General features: G+C 49.9%; 1 protein-coding gene across 1 annotated transcript; it reads right to left on the bottom strand.

The window, feature by feature from the left end:
* Positions 1-1,259: 1,259 nt before the first annotated feature.
* LSMEM1 (leucine rich single-pass membrane protein 1) lies at positions 1,260-12,907 on the bottom strand. The gene is made up of 4 exons (XM_026012178.2): positions 12,598-12,907; positions 7,875-8,006; positions 5,773-5,898; positions 1,260-1,875 (listed from the first exon to the last, which is right to left on the bottom strand). Exons 2-4 carry the CDS (start codon positions 7,999-8,001, stop codon positions 1,745-1,747), a joined length of 384 nt encoding a protein of 127 aa, XP_025867963.1. The 5' UTR covers positions 8,002-8,006; positions 12,598-12,907; the 3' UTR covers positions 1,260-1,744.
* Positions 12,908-15,682: the final 2,775 nt, after the last annotated feature.

Genomic DNA, 15,682 nt, shown 5'->3' with positions numbered 1-15,682 from the left:
GTGTTTAATAGTTAATGGCAGGTGTTTGATCAACCCCAAATGACTGAATCACAATGCATTCTTCAGTCAACTTGCACGATATATTTGTATTAAGTAAAAGGTTTTCTAAGACTCATATGCTTTTTAAGCTCATTTATGTCACACCCTGTCTTATAAACTGTGTATCTTACCTTTGGGGCTAAAACAGGGCAGGTTGCAAATATTCCAAATATACAATTTCCTACTGTAGTTCAGTAAAGACCACAAACCTATCAGATTTCTTCCAAAGGAATCCTCAGAACACTGAAGGATTTTTTTCATGAGAAAGGACGCCAACAAAGTTTATGTAACTTATATAATTTATATATAACCAAATCATTTCCTTGGTTCCCCAAATAAATGTAAACTCTTCTAAGAAAAGTAGATGGTGAACCCTCTTGCACTGTTGGTGGGAATGTGAACTGGTGCAGCCACTCTGGAAAACTGTGTGGAGGTTCCTCAAAGAGTTAAAAATAGACCTGCCCTACGACCCAGCAATTGCACTGCTGGGGATTTACCCCAAAGATACAGATGCAATGAAACGCCAGACACCTGCACCCCGATGTTTCTAGCAGCAATGTCCACAATAGCCAAACTGTGGGAGGGGCCTCAGTGTCCATTGACAGATGAATGGATAAAGAAGATGTGGCCTCTGTATACAATGGAATATTCCTCAGCCATTAGAAATGACAAATACCCACCATTTGCTTTGACGTGGATGGAACTGGAGGGTATTATGCTGAGTGAAGTAAGTCAGTCGGAGAAGGACAAACATTATATGGTCTCATTCATTTGGGGAATATGAATAATAGTGAAAGGGAATAGAGGGGAAGGGAGAAGAAATGGGTAGGAAATATCAGAAAGGGAGACAGAACATAAAGACTCCTAACTCTGGGAAACGAACTAGGGGTGGTAGAAGGGGAGGAGGGCGGGGAGTGGGGGTGACTGGTTGGCGGGCACTGAGGGGGGCACTTGATGGGATGAGCACTGGGTGTTATTCTGTATGTTGGCAAATTGAACACCAATACAAAATTTATTATTAAAAAAAAGAAAAGTAGATGGTTTGCACAAAGGAAGAGCTCAATAAACATTGGTTGAATAAATTAGGCTCTCGCTTTTCACCCGAGGTGAACCCCCCACCCCCTCCCCCCATACACATAGAAATACTACTAGCAAATACCAGAAGGCCACTAGCTCTGATGTCCAGCCATCCCCTGCCCCTGGGGAAATAAGAGTCAAAGTTTAATCACCTGAGCAGAACATCTTTTATTGCAAAGAATTATCACCTGGTTCTCTTGACTACAAATCATTCGCTGACTTCATGAGGCGCCCCCAGGAAGTCATAAAGCTGCACGGGGTGCCACGGACCTCCCCGGCCCAGCGAACTTACTCTGCTGACAAAGCTCCTCTTGTAAGAGAAGTTGTAGGTACAGAGGCGAATTCTCTTGCTCGCTGCTGGTTCCCCGCCACGCCAGCCACCCCTAACCCCAAAGGGGCGGGAGGACCCTTCCAGAAAACGAGCCCTTTTCTAAAGGCTGCTGTCCCCAGCCCCTTTGCCTAGGAGCCGCTCCCCTCCCTAGAGCAGAAAGTTGGCCCCAGGGCGGGGGTCACGGACCAGATGTTTTGGTGTCCTGCAGAAATGCACGTGCCCAGGTCAGAACCCCACGCACACCCAGAAAAAGTGCAAAGCTCAGGTGTTAGCAGCGGCTCTTAGATGCTCAGTTCTTTAGTTTTGCTCAGCGTCCAGTTGATTGAGTAGCTTTACAATCATGCTGTTGATTTTCTTAAGCTCGTCTATGTCCTTTCCCTCGGCTGTTAGTCTTCTTGACACATCATCCATCTTGTTTCCAGTCTGAACTTCAAAATAGAAAACAGACTGTGTTACATTGGTTTCCAGACTGTTCCATCGGGACTCGTTAGTGCCTTGTGTTGGTGCTCAGCTGAATGCTGAAAGGCCCTCTTGGCAAGTCCCCTGCTCCGATAATCCCACGCAGCCCAGAAGCCCGGGAGAGAAACTGCTGAAGACTACAGTTCTCTACCAAATGGATTATTTTTCCAATTTATTGGAGCCAGCTTAGACTACCTTTGGAAGCTCTGCACACACTTTGGCTGAGAAACATCACTGTGAGCAACCAGAGGAAACCTCCAGCGTGCCTCATTATGAGCATGTCAGAGAAGGGGCTGTTACATTGTCTTTTTTAGAGACTTCATCTCAAAAGGATTTTGGCTCCTCATCGGGAAATGAGGTTTTCTGGGTTTCAGCCTATTTTGACATAGGCTCTGCTGGCTATGAATTACCAGCCCATAAATGAATATGTAATAACTCCCCTCGGACCATCCTAAGAGCAGAGACAATATTTTCAAAATAAACAGAACTCCTGGCAACACAGTCAGCTATGGAACAGAACGCCCCAAGGTCTGCTTATCAGAGTTAAAATTTCCAGAAAACGCAGCACAAAATCCACACTTAATATTTGAGCTTCTTGATTTCCATTTTAGGCAAGTTTCTTCCAAGGTATCTTTCAGGAGCTAATGATATTGGTAACGTGCCATGAAGCTTAGTGGATAAACTAATGTGGGAAGGTAAACTAAACATCAGAGCTTCCCCTTCCAGGCTCGGGACAAACTATTGCTCAGAAGCTGCTTCTTCCTCACGTCTGAAAACTTATGCTGGATAAAGGATGGCCCAAGACATGAAGGAAGGATCTTAATTGAGACTTGCTGCAGAGCAAGGCAGAAATACCACTTGCCTCTGGGAATAAAAATGTGAAACTGAAGTAAATTCCTAACACATGATATCCTTTCCCCTCTTGGGAACCTTCTAGAACATTAGTCAGAGAAGGAAGCAGCAGCCATGTTGGCTTAAGTGGAAATTTTAATTTAATTCCAAATTAAAATCCCCCCCCCAAAAAAAGTTGCATGTGCAAAAATTTTAATTTAATTCCAAATTAAAATCCCCCCCCAAAAAAAGTTGCATGTGCAAAAATTTCAGAGAAAAATTATATACTGACTTGTCTCTTGGAAACTCAGAAGTAAAAAAAAAATTACAATATTAAAAAAAAAAAAACCTTTGAGCATTATCTGACTCAGCAATTCTCAAATGCATTTGACCAGAGAATCCTCTTTCTCTACAGGCAACACTTGGTAACATCCCATGCCCCTAAGTAGTCTCTAGAATACACGGCTTGGCCACTAGAAACCGTGACCTGAGGCATCCATAGTCATCCACCCTTGCTGTCTATTATTTCTTTATAGGACAGAGATTATGACAAAAACATAAGGCCCCATGCTCTAATAAGAAAGTAGTCAGTATAGGGATCCCTGGGTGGCGCAGCGGTTTGGCGCCTGCCTTTGGCCCGGGGCGCGATCCTGGAGACCCGGGATCGAATCCCACGTCGGGCTCCCGGTGCATGGAGCCTGCTTCTCCCTCTGCCTATGTCTCTGCTTCTCTCTCTCTCACTGTGTGCCTATCATAAATAAATAAAATTAAAAAAAAAAAAAGTAGTCAGTATAAAATAAGTTGTCTCTCTCTCTCATGTAAAAAGCCCAGAGTTATAAAGAATACAGGTTCTTTCACTTCAGTGAAAAGGCTACAAATCTGCACTAAATCCCACTGAGAGCAAAAAGATTTCCATGTTAAAGATGAGCACAGGCCAAGGCCACTTCCAGATGCCTGTGCCGACTCTGGTCTTAGGTTAAGTTTTGTCTGAAAACCACACGAGGTCCTTCGTTTATTGCTTCACCTTAAACACCTGAGGCCAGGGGAGCTCTGGAGCCGGACAGATGAGGGCTTGGATCTCAGGGCTGCTCTGATTTGCACGGTAAACACGGAGGGGTAGGCTCTCTGGGCCTTGTCTTGCTTCGGTGAAATAGAAACATTAAATACTATCTTAAGAGGTAAAGATTTTTTTTTTAAGATTTTATTTATTTATTCATAGAGATGCAGAGAGAGAGAGAGAGGCAGAGACCCAGGCAGAGGGAGAAGCAGGCTCCATGCAGGGAGCCCAATGTGGGACTCGATCCAGGGTCTCCAGGAACACACCCCGGGGTGCAGGCGGCGCTAAACCCCTAAGCCACCGGGGCTGCCCAAGAGGTAAAGATTTAAGATAACGTACTTATGTGTCTGGCACAGAGCAACCGCCCCATAAAGACATTCTTCTCTATTCATGTCTTCCTGTTTCTTAATATAACTTTACCCTCAATATAAAACACCAGCAGCAAATATAAAATAAATCCTATTTATAATGACGGTGCTAAGGTGCATGCTCTGTGAGGTCAGGCAGGAGTGTCTTTGGGGACTTAGTAGCTGTGGACCTCGGGCACCGTCATGAATCGAAGCCTCAGCATCTGTAAAACCGGAATAATAGTAGATCCTACACCACAGAGTCGAGAGAGTGTGAGCAAACAGACATCACGTGCTTAGCACAGTGTGTGCAACAGTGAGCACCCAAAATCTAGCATTTGTCATCATCCTTATCCTACCTATGATCCCGCAGAAGAGAGGAGTTCTTTTGGGGGTCTGTGGAGCAGTCATTTTTGTTGGTATAACAACATTTCAGAAGAGCACTCCCCAGGGGACCTTTGTGGCCCCGAAGGTTCAGGAACAAGCCACATGCAGCTGATGGATGCAAGGTTGCCACTGCGGCTTCTAAGTGCCAGAGGGCGGGGCGGGGCCCGGGAGCCCCAACCCGGGAGGTCCTTGCCCCCAGCTGCGTAAAGACCTTCCAGCTGGAAGGAGGGCCTTGGGGAAGAAAAGGGGCCTGAAGCTCTAGAACAGTCGCACCTGGGGCGCCCGGGGGCTCAGTGGGTTAAGCGATTGCCCTCAGCTCAAGGCGTGATCCTGGGGTCCTGGGGTCGAGCCCCGCGCAAGCCCCTGCGCCCTGCGGAGGCTGCTCCTCCCCTCCCTCTGCCCTACACCCCCCTCCGCTCTCTCTCTCTCTCTCTCTCTCTCTCTCTCTTTTTAAAGAAGGTCACGCCCTCTGCCCGCCTGTCTCCCCCCATCACCCCCATCACCGCCACTACCGCAGGATTAATCCTGAGTGAGTCTAGGTTGCAGGCGTTCCCCAGACCAGGCTCCGCGCCCCGCGTAAGAGTTTCGGGGCTACCGGGCCTGGGGAAGGAGGGGGCGACACTCCCGCCCACGCTGCGCCCCAGGGATGCGGACCCGGAGGGGCTCGCGGGGCTGCGGCTGCAGGGGCGGAGGCCACGTGCAGGGGCCCGAGGGGTCGGGTCACGCTGGGGGCCCCGCCGCGGAGCCGCAGGTGTGGACCGGGAAGCGAGTGGGCTCGTCCCCCCGCGCGCTGCACCCGGGACCCTGCAGGTGATCCCCGGGACCTGAGAAAACCGCCCCGGGCTGCGGCCGCACGTGCCCCCAGCGGCCCTGCCCTGCGGGGCGGAGGTGGGATCCGGGAACCCTGCACCCCCCACCCCCCCCCCAGGGGGTCAGGCCCGGATCGCGCTCGCCCACGGCTCCGGGGACCTGCGGCGCTGCGGGCGTGGCCCGTGGCCGTGATGTGCCCGTGTGTCCCGGTGCCCGTGTGTCCCGGTGCCCGTGATGTGCCCGTGTGTCCCGGTGCCCGTGATGTGCCCGTGTGTCCCGGTGCCCGTGTGTCCCGGTGCCCGTGTGTCCCGGTGCCGTGACCTGCCCCCCCCCCCCCCCCCCAGCGGGCAGCCCCGCGTCACCCGCCGCCGCAGGACACAGCCCGGGCCCCGGCCAGCAGCGCGTAGGCAATGAGAACAGGTGCGCGGCCTTACCTGTTAGAAAAATCACGAAGGAGACCAGCGCCAGGCTGACCATCAGCACCGTCACCAGCCCCATCAGGAGCAGGCCCCGCCCGCCGTGTCCCGGGTCGCGGGTGTCCGGGAGCTCCTCCTGGGGGGCTGTCAGGGAGCAGAGGGACAGTGACGAGAGCCGGAGCCGGAGCCGGAGCGCAGCCGGCCCGGGACCACCTGCTTCAGGACAGGCCGGGCCGGGGTTGGGGTCGCCTCCTCCCGCCGGGGTTCAAAACGCAGGGGCTACGCAGCCTCCTGCCGTGGTCCCAGGTGCTGGTGACCCTGAGGAAGGGAGCGCGGGCTTGGGGGGGGGGGTCCCCTAGGTGCCATCAGGGGTCAGAGTCCTGGAGGCCTCCGCCCTTCCTCCCGAAGTGACCCCGGAGGGAAACAGCCGCCTGGGGCCATCTCCTGAGTAGAAGGTGTCACCTGGCGGGCTCCTTGCACGGGGAGCCATGGGGGAGCCATCGGGGAGCCATGGGGGAGCCATGGGGGAGCCATGGGGGAGCCATCGAGGAGCCATGGGGGAGCCATCCAGGGAGCCATCCCGGGAGCCATGGGGGAGCCATGGGGGAGCGATAGGGGAGCCATCAGGGAGCCATCGGGGAAACCATCAGGGGAGCCATCCGGAGCCATCAGGGGAACCATGGGGGAGCCATCAGGGAACCATCGGGGAGCCATTGGGGGAGCCATCCGGGGAGCCATCCCAGGAGCCATGGGGGAGCCATGGGGGAGCCATCAGGGGAGCCATCGGGGAGCCATTGGGGAGCCATCAGGGGAGCCATTGGGGAGCCATGGGGGAGCGATAGGGGAGCCATGGGGGAGCCATCAGGGAGCCATGGGGGGGGAACCATCAGGGGAGCCATCCAGAGCCATCAGGGAACCATCGGGGAGCCATTGGGGGAACCATCAGGGGAGCCATCGGGGAAGCTATGGAGGAGCCATAGGGGAGCCTCTGTCCATTTAAACAGGAAAACGGCCCGAGGTATTCGGGCTCCTTGGAGCTTCCTTGGGAGGGCCCTGCTCCCCAAACAGGGTTCTTCCCATGCGGTGCCCTGGAATCAGCCTGCACCCCGGAACACAGCTGGGGTCCCCGCAGCCTGAAATGCCTGCGTCTGGCCATCACGCCGTGAGGCCTGTGTGCCCAGTGACACCCCCCTAGGTAAATTAACTGGCATCGAGAAACTGAGGGTAACGCAGGCTGCTGCCACCCCGTGTGTCCTCTCCCGCAGCATCAGCCTAGCCCGGTGGGTGGCCTTGTCCTGGGCTGCGGAGCACAGCCCCCGTGCCCCTGCCACCACCATGCTCCCTCATGGAAGCGACGGCCCTAGCTGGCCCCCAGTACCTGTCTATGAGACTGGCGGCAGTGAAAGCAAGTGAGAACCTGAACACACCAAAATGAAGCACACAGTGAGACCCCGGGAGGATTTAGAAGGGGAAGAATAGATGTGAATTTGGGGCGGGGACGGAACAGGCGGCCAGTGGAAAATTAGGGCCTGTGTTTGAATGTCAGAGTTGAAGCTGGAAAAATGGGGCTTAGTATTTAGTAGAGTTTTGCTTTTCCCCTTCCCGTGTTCACCCTTTAACTGGGGCCATTTGCAACGTGGAAGTAGGAGACGAAGGGGACTTCTTAGCCCAACAACATTTTCAGGACTTTGTAAAAGCGGGATGAACATGTGTGGCATTTGCTCCACAATCCGCTATGAATGAGCGAGAGCTGTCCAGGGAAATGGGCACCCGGGGGGCCTGGCTGTGGTCCCCGGGAGGTCCGGCAGCAGCCAAGAGGGATGAGCAGCCTCTGGGAGCCCCCACGCCAGCCTCTGAGAGCGCCCCAGGACTTCTCAGCACCCTTGAAGACAGATCCCAAATCTTGCTTAGGGGCCAAGGAAGCCCATAAGCCTGTCAAAGACTAAGAGAACAAAACCAAAAACTGCCTAATAATAACTAGCACTTCCCTCCTAAGCTGTTCCTACCCCGCACCCCGGTCCCCCCACCATCCTTCCCCCAACCCAGGTCCACACCAGCAGCGACCGTCTGCAGGTGGCCTGGAAGCCGGGGGGGCCAGCAAGCTGGGAGGGCACACATACGGAACAGGGGCTGTGACCCGGCCGGACAGAGGCTGAGCTTGTGTAGGTCGTTTATGGAGTCCACGACGTACAGCTTCCTCCCCTCGGGCGAACCCCGAGAGCCGGCATCCGGGGAGCAGTGAGTCATCGTTCCTGGAAGAAAACCTGCCATGAGATGGAAGGCTGGGCCCGGGAGCCCCACGTCACAGGAGTCACAGGCTGCGGGAGGCCACAGCCACATGCCTTACCCCCAGCTGAAGGCCCGGAAAAGCCGGGTCGTCCAGGGGCCCAGAGCCTGTGGGGACCCCTTGGGGCCTGTTCTTTTTGGCGGCTCAGCTCCAGTGAGCGGCCCAAGCTGAGCCCTTGATGTCTCACTTCTCTGAACATCCTCCCCTCCCTGCCTCCTCGGATTTCTCAGCTCTCCCTGCTTCCCCTGGGCCTGCTTTTCATTTTGTAATTCGCTTTTACATAGCCTTTTTTTTTTTTTTTAATTCATGAGAGACACACAGAGAGAGAGAGAGAGGCAGAGACACACACAGACGGAGAAGCAGGCTCCATGCAGGGAGCCCGACGTGGGACTCGATCCTGGGTCTCCAGGATCACGCCCTGGGCTGAAAGTGGCACTGAGCCACCCGGGCTGCCCTACACAGCTTTCTTTATGACAGCGTGTGTGTTCTGCTGAGATGCCTCAAATTCTTCCCCCAAGAAAACTAGGTATAAAGGCACAGAAAGATAAGACTAAGCCAGTCGGCCTGTGGCCCAAAGATTCCGAGGGAGGAAGAGAACAGCACCATGAACCATCCTAATTGCATGGGGCTTTAAAACAAAACTGCAGTTTTCTTTCAAAGATTCTATGTGGTTTGTTTTTGGGGTTTTTTGAGACAGAGATAGCAGGGGGGAGGGGCAGAGAGAGGAGAGAGAGAATCTCAAGCACACTGACAGGAGCCTGACACAGGGCTTGATCCCACAACCCTGAGATCACGGCCTGAGCTGAAATCAGGAGTTGGGCGCTCAATCGACTGTGCAAAACTGCAATTGTTATATTCTCCCTCAAAATGGCAAAAGAGTCTCTACCCTAAATGTATCCTTTAGCCAGGAGATGCTGGCTCAGTCCTCCAGACAAAATCTTTGCAAGCTCAGGGGCTACAGACAGGAACCATACGGCGGGTTGGAGGCTAGACTCTGGGACATCTGAGGTCTCTTCCTCCTGAGTTTCCTTAGATCGAGGTCACTTATATAATTTTAAAAGTGAGGCTAACAGGGCACCTGAGTGGCTCAGTGGGTTAAGTCTGCCTTAGTGATCCCGGATTCCTGGGTTTCACCCCTGCATCAGGCTCCCTGCGGAATGGGGAGCCTGCTTCTCCCTCCGCCCCTCACCCCGCTTGTGCTCTCTCTCTTGCTCATTCTCTGTCTCTCAAATAAATAAAATCTTTAAAAAAAAAAAAAAAAGGGGGAGGCTTACATTTAAGGTACTATTTTCTTGAAGCACAACTTCAAGCAACCCTGAAAAGCCTGAATGGTTCCAAAGGTCTATTTTAAGAGGTCTCTCCAGGACAACAGAGACCTTGTGGCCTTTTAAGTACATGAAATAAAGGGCTCTAGGAAGACAAATTCAAATTACTGTCAAAGCCGTCTCTGTCACAGTTACCTCTCTGCCTAAAATGAGTCTACTGGTGATTCAGGGCCTTGATGTGAAAGGGAGTAGAGACACGCTCTGGTCTGGTCCCCCTCCTTCCCACGAGGGAGGAAATCGAAGCTCGGCTGGTGAAAGGCCCAGATGGTACAGTTAGTTGCAGGGCTGCGAGCGGGCCTCTTGCTTCAGAGGTCGCCGTGTCCTCCTTTCTTCTCCACATCCCTCCCTAGCCGTCTTTCAAGGCTCCCATCAAACCTCACGTCCTCTAAGAATCAACCTGCTTTTCCTTTGTGCCTTTGCTCGATGCGGTGCATTCTCCCATCAGAACACTTCTACAGTTTTCCAGCATTTATTGCCACATCTTTGACTTTCCCAACTGCCTGCAAACTCCTTAGGGTGGGCACCAATCCTATTCTTCAAATGCCCAATGTCAAACGTATAAGCCAGTGACTTTTGTGAAGTCGGAGCAACTAAAATATCTCATTCAAGATTTGAAGCTCACCATTTCCAAAAGAATTTGAGGAGTTAATAATAAATACACTGAGAAATAAAGAAATAAAACTGAGTGTAAAAAACCCCCATGTGCTATCCACCTGGACTCTGGTAAAGTCCGTAAACTCTTTGCCTGCTGATATAAAGCCACACGCTACTTCCCATAAGCATTTAAAAATTCTCCTTTAATAGCAGTTACAGAATGAAGAAAAGTAGGAGAAACCAAATTCAGAAAAAAAGAAAGGTGTGAACACTTGTAGAAGATCGGATAAAAGAATCAGCCGTTTACTAAGTAGACTACATTGCAGTCTAAAATATTAAAACCGGGATCCCTGGGTGGCGCAGCGGTTTGGCGCCTGCCTTTGGCCCAGGGCGCGATCCTGGAGACCCGGGATCGAGTCCCACGTCGGGCTCCCGGTGCATGGAGCCTGCTTCTCCCTCTGCCTGTGTCTCTGCCTCTCTCTCTTTCTCTCTGTATGACTATCATAAATAAATAAAATTTAAAAAAAAAATTAAAAAAAAAATAAATAAAATAAAATATTAAAACCAAGAATGTCCCAGTGATACCTGAAACCCACTAGTACTTGGGAAAAAATATGCTCCCGAAGCCCTAAGGAAGACAGTGGGTTCAAAATGGCCTGGGGTGTTAGGTGGCTCAGTCAGCTGCACCTGCCTCTTGATCTCGGCTCATGATCTCAGGGTCCCAGCTCCAAGCTCAGCGGGGAGTCTGCTTGGGATGCTCTCCCTCTCCCTCTGGTCCTCCCATCACACATGCTCTCTCTCTCTGAAATGAACAGATAAATCTTTTTTAAAAATGTCATGGTCTGGGATCCCTGGGTGGCGCAGCGGTTTGGCGCCTGCCTTTGGCCCAGGGCGCAATCCTGGGGACCCGGGATCGAGTCCCACGTTGGGCTCCCAGTGCATGGAGCCTGCTTCTCCCTCTGCCTGTGTCTCTGCCTCTCTCTCTCTCTCTCTCTCTCTGTGACTATCATAAATAAATAAATATTTATTTTAAAAAATGTCATGGTCTAATTAAACGTTTTCTCAAAGCTAAAAACTAAACAAGGTGGTTCAGTTATCTTGAAATTTTAATTAACAAAAAAATAGAATTCTCTGGGTATCTTAGATTAGCTGCTACTGAAGCACCTTAGATATTGATATTACTGAATTCCAAATATACCTCATGGAGCATTCCTAAGGGAATGACATGATCATTTCTTTAAAAAGCAGCAGCAGCAGCAGCATGTAAAATAAAGGAGCCTTGGAGATCAATCCGATCTTATCCTCTCATAGATGAAACCGGAATGGCTGAGCCCCGGTCACAGATCTCTATTCTTTTAGAAATGTTTTGCATTTTATCATCTCTTATACTTTACTATCCCAAATACTAATATTTGATGAGGGCTAAAGGTTGTGTGTGTGTCACATCACAGGATCATCACTCCAGCCACAGCTTCTATTTTGGGCCTGGTGACTGACGTGTGGTTCATTTTTGGATCTCTGACATAACGTCCTTAGGCCTTAGCTTCCCCTTTAGGAACGGAATTCCGATTGCTCAGATCTCATACTGAAGCTCGATCGACGTTTACAAAGTGGAGGACCAACCAGAAAATCCTGGCCGCGGTGAGCTAACCTAAGAGCAGGGCAGCTGATTAAATCTCCAAATTATGAGCCTTGCTACTAGTGACTACAAAGGTGACTCAGCACAACATCAAACCCCAAAGCACTAAGGCAGGAACTTAGAATAAGCTAGGAAGTGCCCCTGAAAGTGAATTTCTTCTTCAGGGTGAAGTCACAAAAATAAATGGATGCCACTTTCATGTATTTTTAAATTAACTCAACATGCAAGAGGACAATAAGGAACTAGTAAGGAAAATGCAGTTGGCTGGCTGTGGTTCGTGGCCCCCAAGGGCTTGCCAATGACCCTGTGAGAAAGCGGATATAGGATCGCATGGCCCTGAAACCGGGGCCCATGCTGTTGACTTCCAGTTGTTGCTATCTCTCCGTATAAGGGCAGCAACCAGCGGGCGGGAGAGGCCACAGTCACTAAATTCTGCATCACACTAGCTCAGCCCTCCTCCCTCACGCTGCTGTGCAGATCCCAGTAAGAGCCACCAAAGCAGCAGCCGGTCAATGGAGCCCTTTCTCAGACCTTTGCCCCACAACATGTAAGTAAGTCCGTTTTCCTCCAGCTTAGATCAACCCTCACAGCTGATTCTTATTATCATTTGAGAATCCTTTCACTACCTACAAATAAATATTCTGACAAAATAGTTGTCTATGGAAAATTGCTTTGCTCTTTATTTTTTTTCCCATAGGTGCTCGGAATCAAAGCACAGAAATAGCACACGGGTACTGCTTGCCCCGGGATCAGAATTGTTATAATAGGGCTTAATTCAAAGCTAATAGGGAGCTTTATTGAGTGAGTCATGGTAATTTGTTCCTTAATTCCATTTCAGAGTCGGTGCCTCTTCACATTCAGGAATTAATTTTTTAAATCAAGTCTAAATCACTTCTATCAAAAGTTAAAAGCACAGAGCGCATGCAACAGAAAAACATCCCAGCCTCAAGAATCATATAATTCAGGGTGGGGAGAGTAATAGCATGCAGATTACTTACAAAAGTGTGAGCTTTGCCTGCTAGGTTACCAGGAAAAAAGGAAAAAAAAACCTGTTCAGAAGCAACTGTAATAAAACTTTTTGCAAACTCGGTGGTCCTTTGCCTTCCTTCAGCGCACGGGTGCTCCCGCAGGCCCCGGAACCCCAGCACGATGCTGGTCTCTATTTAGGGTTCGTCTAGCCAAGCAATGTCAGGTTCCAAAAACTAATCTTTTTCAAAATGTCTTAAGGTTTCTCGCGAAGATATTCCTGAAACTATGCTTTCAAAAGAAGCCACTTTGCCTTGATTCAACTGGTAACCGAGAAGGTTCTTACTGGGCCGAAGTTAATGTCCTTATTTGGCCGCTGTGACTGTGGAAGCTGACCCGTTGCCAGCACTTGCGCCACCCTAGGCGCCCGGGCACTGACCCGCAGAGGCCAGCTCGCCCAGGACCCCAGCCCGCCCAGAGGGCCGCAGCCAACAAGGGCAGGATAGGGTGGTGACAAACCAGGGTGATGGCGGGTCAGAGCCCCCCTGGGGCTTCCAGCAGCTACCAAACAGCGCTGAGTGGGAGGTCGGATGGCCTGAGAGCACGTGTCATCCACGGCCCTTTCTACCCAGAAGCTTGATTCCTTCTGAGTTTTTAGGCACGTTTCTCAGGAACGTCAGGCTTTCTCCTGCGTGGTTCCCTCACTCACATGCCAAGGAGCTTCTGCCCTCTGGTGTACACGAAAGAAGCTACAGTGAGACCTGCCATCCCCAGTCCCATCTGCAGGCCACAGGGACCGACTGCCCCAGCAGGACACTGAGGGCGAGGTAGGCAGCGGACGTGCAGTCCTGTCTAGTCCCACCTTCCCTTGCTACGTCTAGACGGACGTTATTCATCCTTGAAACATTTTGCACGTCAATGAGAAAATGTTTGCTTCACCCAACTCCCTTTACTTTTATATTCAGGGGATGCCTGGGTGGCTCAGGGGTTGAGCATCTGCGTTTGGCTCAGGGCATGATTCTGGGGTCCTGGGATCAAGTCCCACCTCGGGATCCCCAGAGGGAGCCTGCCTCTCCCTCGGCCTGTGTCTCTGTCTCTCCGTGTCTCTCATGAATAAATCAATCTACATTTATATTCAGTAGAGACCTCACTGTATTTTTAGAGGAAAGGAATGCCATTTTCTTAAGCTTCATCTGTACCAGCAGGCCAGTTCATGGAGGAAAACAATGTAACCTCTGTCTTCTCAGAGGTATATTATACATTAAAAAGCTATGCCAAGGGCAGCCTGGGCGGTTTAGCGCCGCCTTCAGCCCCAGGGCGTGATCCTAGAGACTCGGGATCAAGTCCCGGCAGGAAGCCTGCTTCTCCCTCTGCCTGTGTCTCTGCCTCTCTCGCTCTCTCTCCCTGTGTCTGTCATGAATAAATAATCTTAAAAAAAAAAAAACAAAACTATGCCAAATTCCTTGAAAAATGAGAATGTGTTTGCTGTTATGAACCTGTTTTTGACATAATCTTCCAATTATCTGATCTATCTTAAACCATCGAACCTTTGAAGAAATAGGATAGCCTCATTTTGAGCATTTACTGTGTTTTTCTCTCTCCTATAACCTTACAAGCCTGTGAAGTATCATTTCCCCTTCAGGGATAAAGAAGATGGAGCCTAAGCAATCCTTACACCACAAATCTGAATAAAACCATTATTTTAAGCTAGTGAAAGGGATGAAAGTTTTTATGGCTTATGACCAATTGTCTCCAGTTCTGGAGAACCACTTAACAACAAAGCAAGATAACATACCTCATTTTATCTATTACATACCTGAAAGACCACATCAAGAAGAGTTCAGAGTCACAAGAAGAAAATAGGTATTCTCACCTGAATTGTTTAGTCTGGGGCATTTTTAAGTATTTAATTTTGGGGATCCCTGGGTGGCTCAGCGGTTGAGCATCTGCCTTCGGCCCAGGGCGTGATCCTGGAGTCCTGGGATCGAGTCCCATGACAGGCTCCTTGCATGAAGCCTGCTTCGCCCTCTGCCTGTGTCTTTTCCTCTCTCTCTCTCTCGCTCTCATGAATAAATAAATAAAATCTTAAAAAAAAAAAAGTATTTAATTTTTATTTCAATATTTTATCTGGATTCAACCCCCAGGAAATTCAGTCAATGCCATTAAAGACTTGAATCATGGAACACTGGATGCTCCAAAATTAAAGCTTGAGCCTCAAAATAAAGAACTTAGTAGGCAGGGACCATTTAAAATTCCTTTAAACCAGCAGGAATAACAAAGAATCAAGGAATAAGCTGGCCTATCATATACCATTTTACTACTTTCAAGAAAACTCAAACATTTTTATACACTGAATCCCCAGTAATCCTTGTTGAGCAATCACCCATAAATAAATTTCATGAAGACGTACCCATCTATAGAAAGGGAGGTGGGCGGGGGGGGGGGATGACTGGGTGATGGACACTGAGGGGGGCACTTGATGGGATGAGCACTGGGTGTTATTCTATATGTTGGCAAATTGAACACCAATAAAAAATAAATTTATTTTAAAAATGTACTCATCTATAAATTTAATATGCAGATTAACTCATTTCTCTCTTCTTCCTCCTAAAACCCCAGTAAAAAGGCAGAATAGGAATAAAAATTACAATACTACAAGAATGAAAATTGAAAGAAACCATGCTGAACAAGATTTCAACAAATGTGCTGAATACGGAAGAGCTAGTGGTTGTTAATCTGCCTTAGCAGACCTCCAGAGGCCCATCACTGATGGGGGAGGTGCAGAATCTTGGCAGGCTCTAGAATTCGAGGAAACAGGTAAGGAGCTAAATACAGGAAGGTAATTTCATGAAGATTGGAAAACTGTGTTCTAGAAATCCAGAAAGAAAAATTAATGAATGAAAAGTAAGGCCAGAGGCTCAATCCAGCAGCTCTAGTAGGTCATGGGGTTCACACACAAAACGTGTGTGCATTCAGTTGGGTTTTTCTGGCGAGGGCAGTGAGGAGGACAGTGCAGGGCAGGGTTAAGAACTTACAAATACCTTCCGGGTTGCCGGGGGCCACCAAAGCACAGTATCACAGAATTTTAGAACACTAAAGAGCCCCTAACAAAAAACC

Source organism: Vulpes vulpes, chromosome 7 (assembly GCF_048418805.1).
Source record: "Vulpes vulpes isolate BD-2025 chromosome 7, VulVul3, whole genome shotgun sequence".
NCBI lineage: Eukaryota > Metazoa > Chordata > Mammalia > Carnivora > Canidae > Vulpes > Vulpes vulpes.
This window is presented reverse-complemented; position numbering and strand designations above follow the sequence as displayed.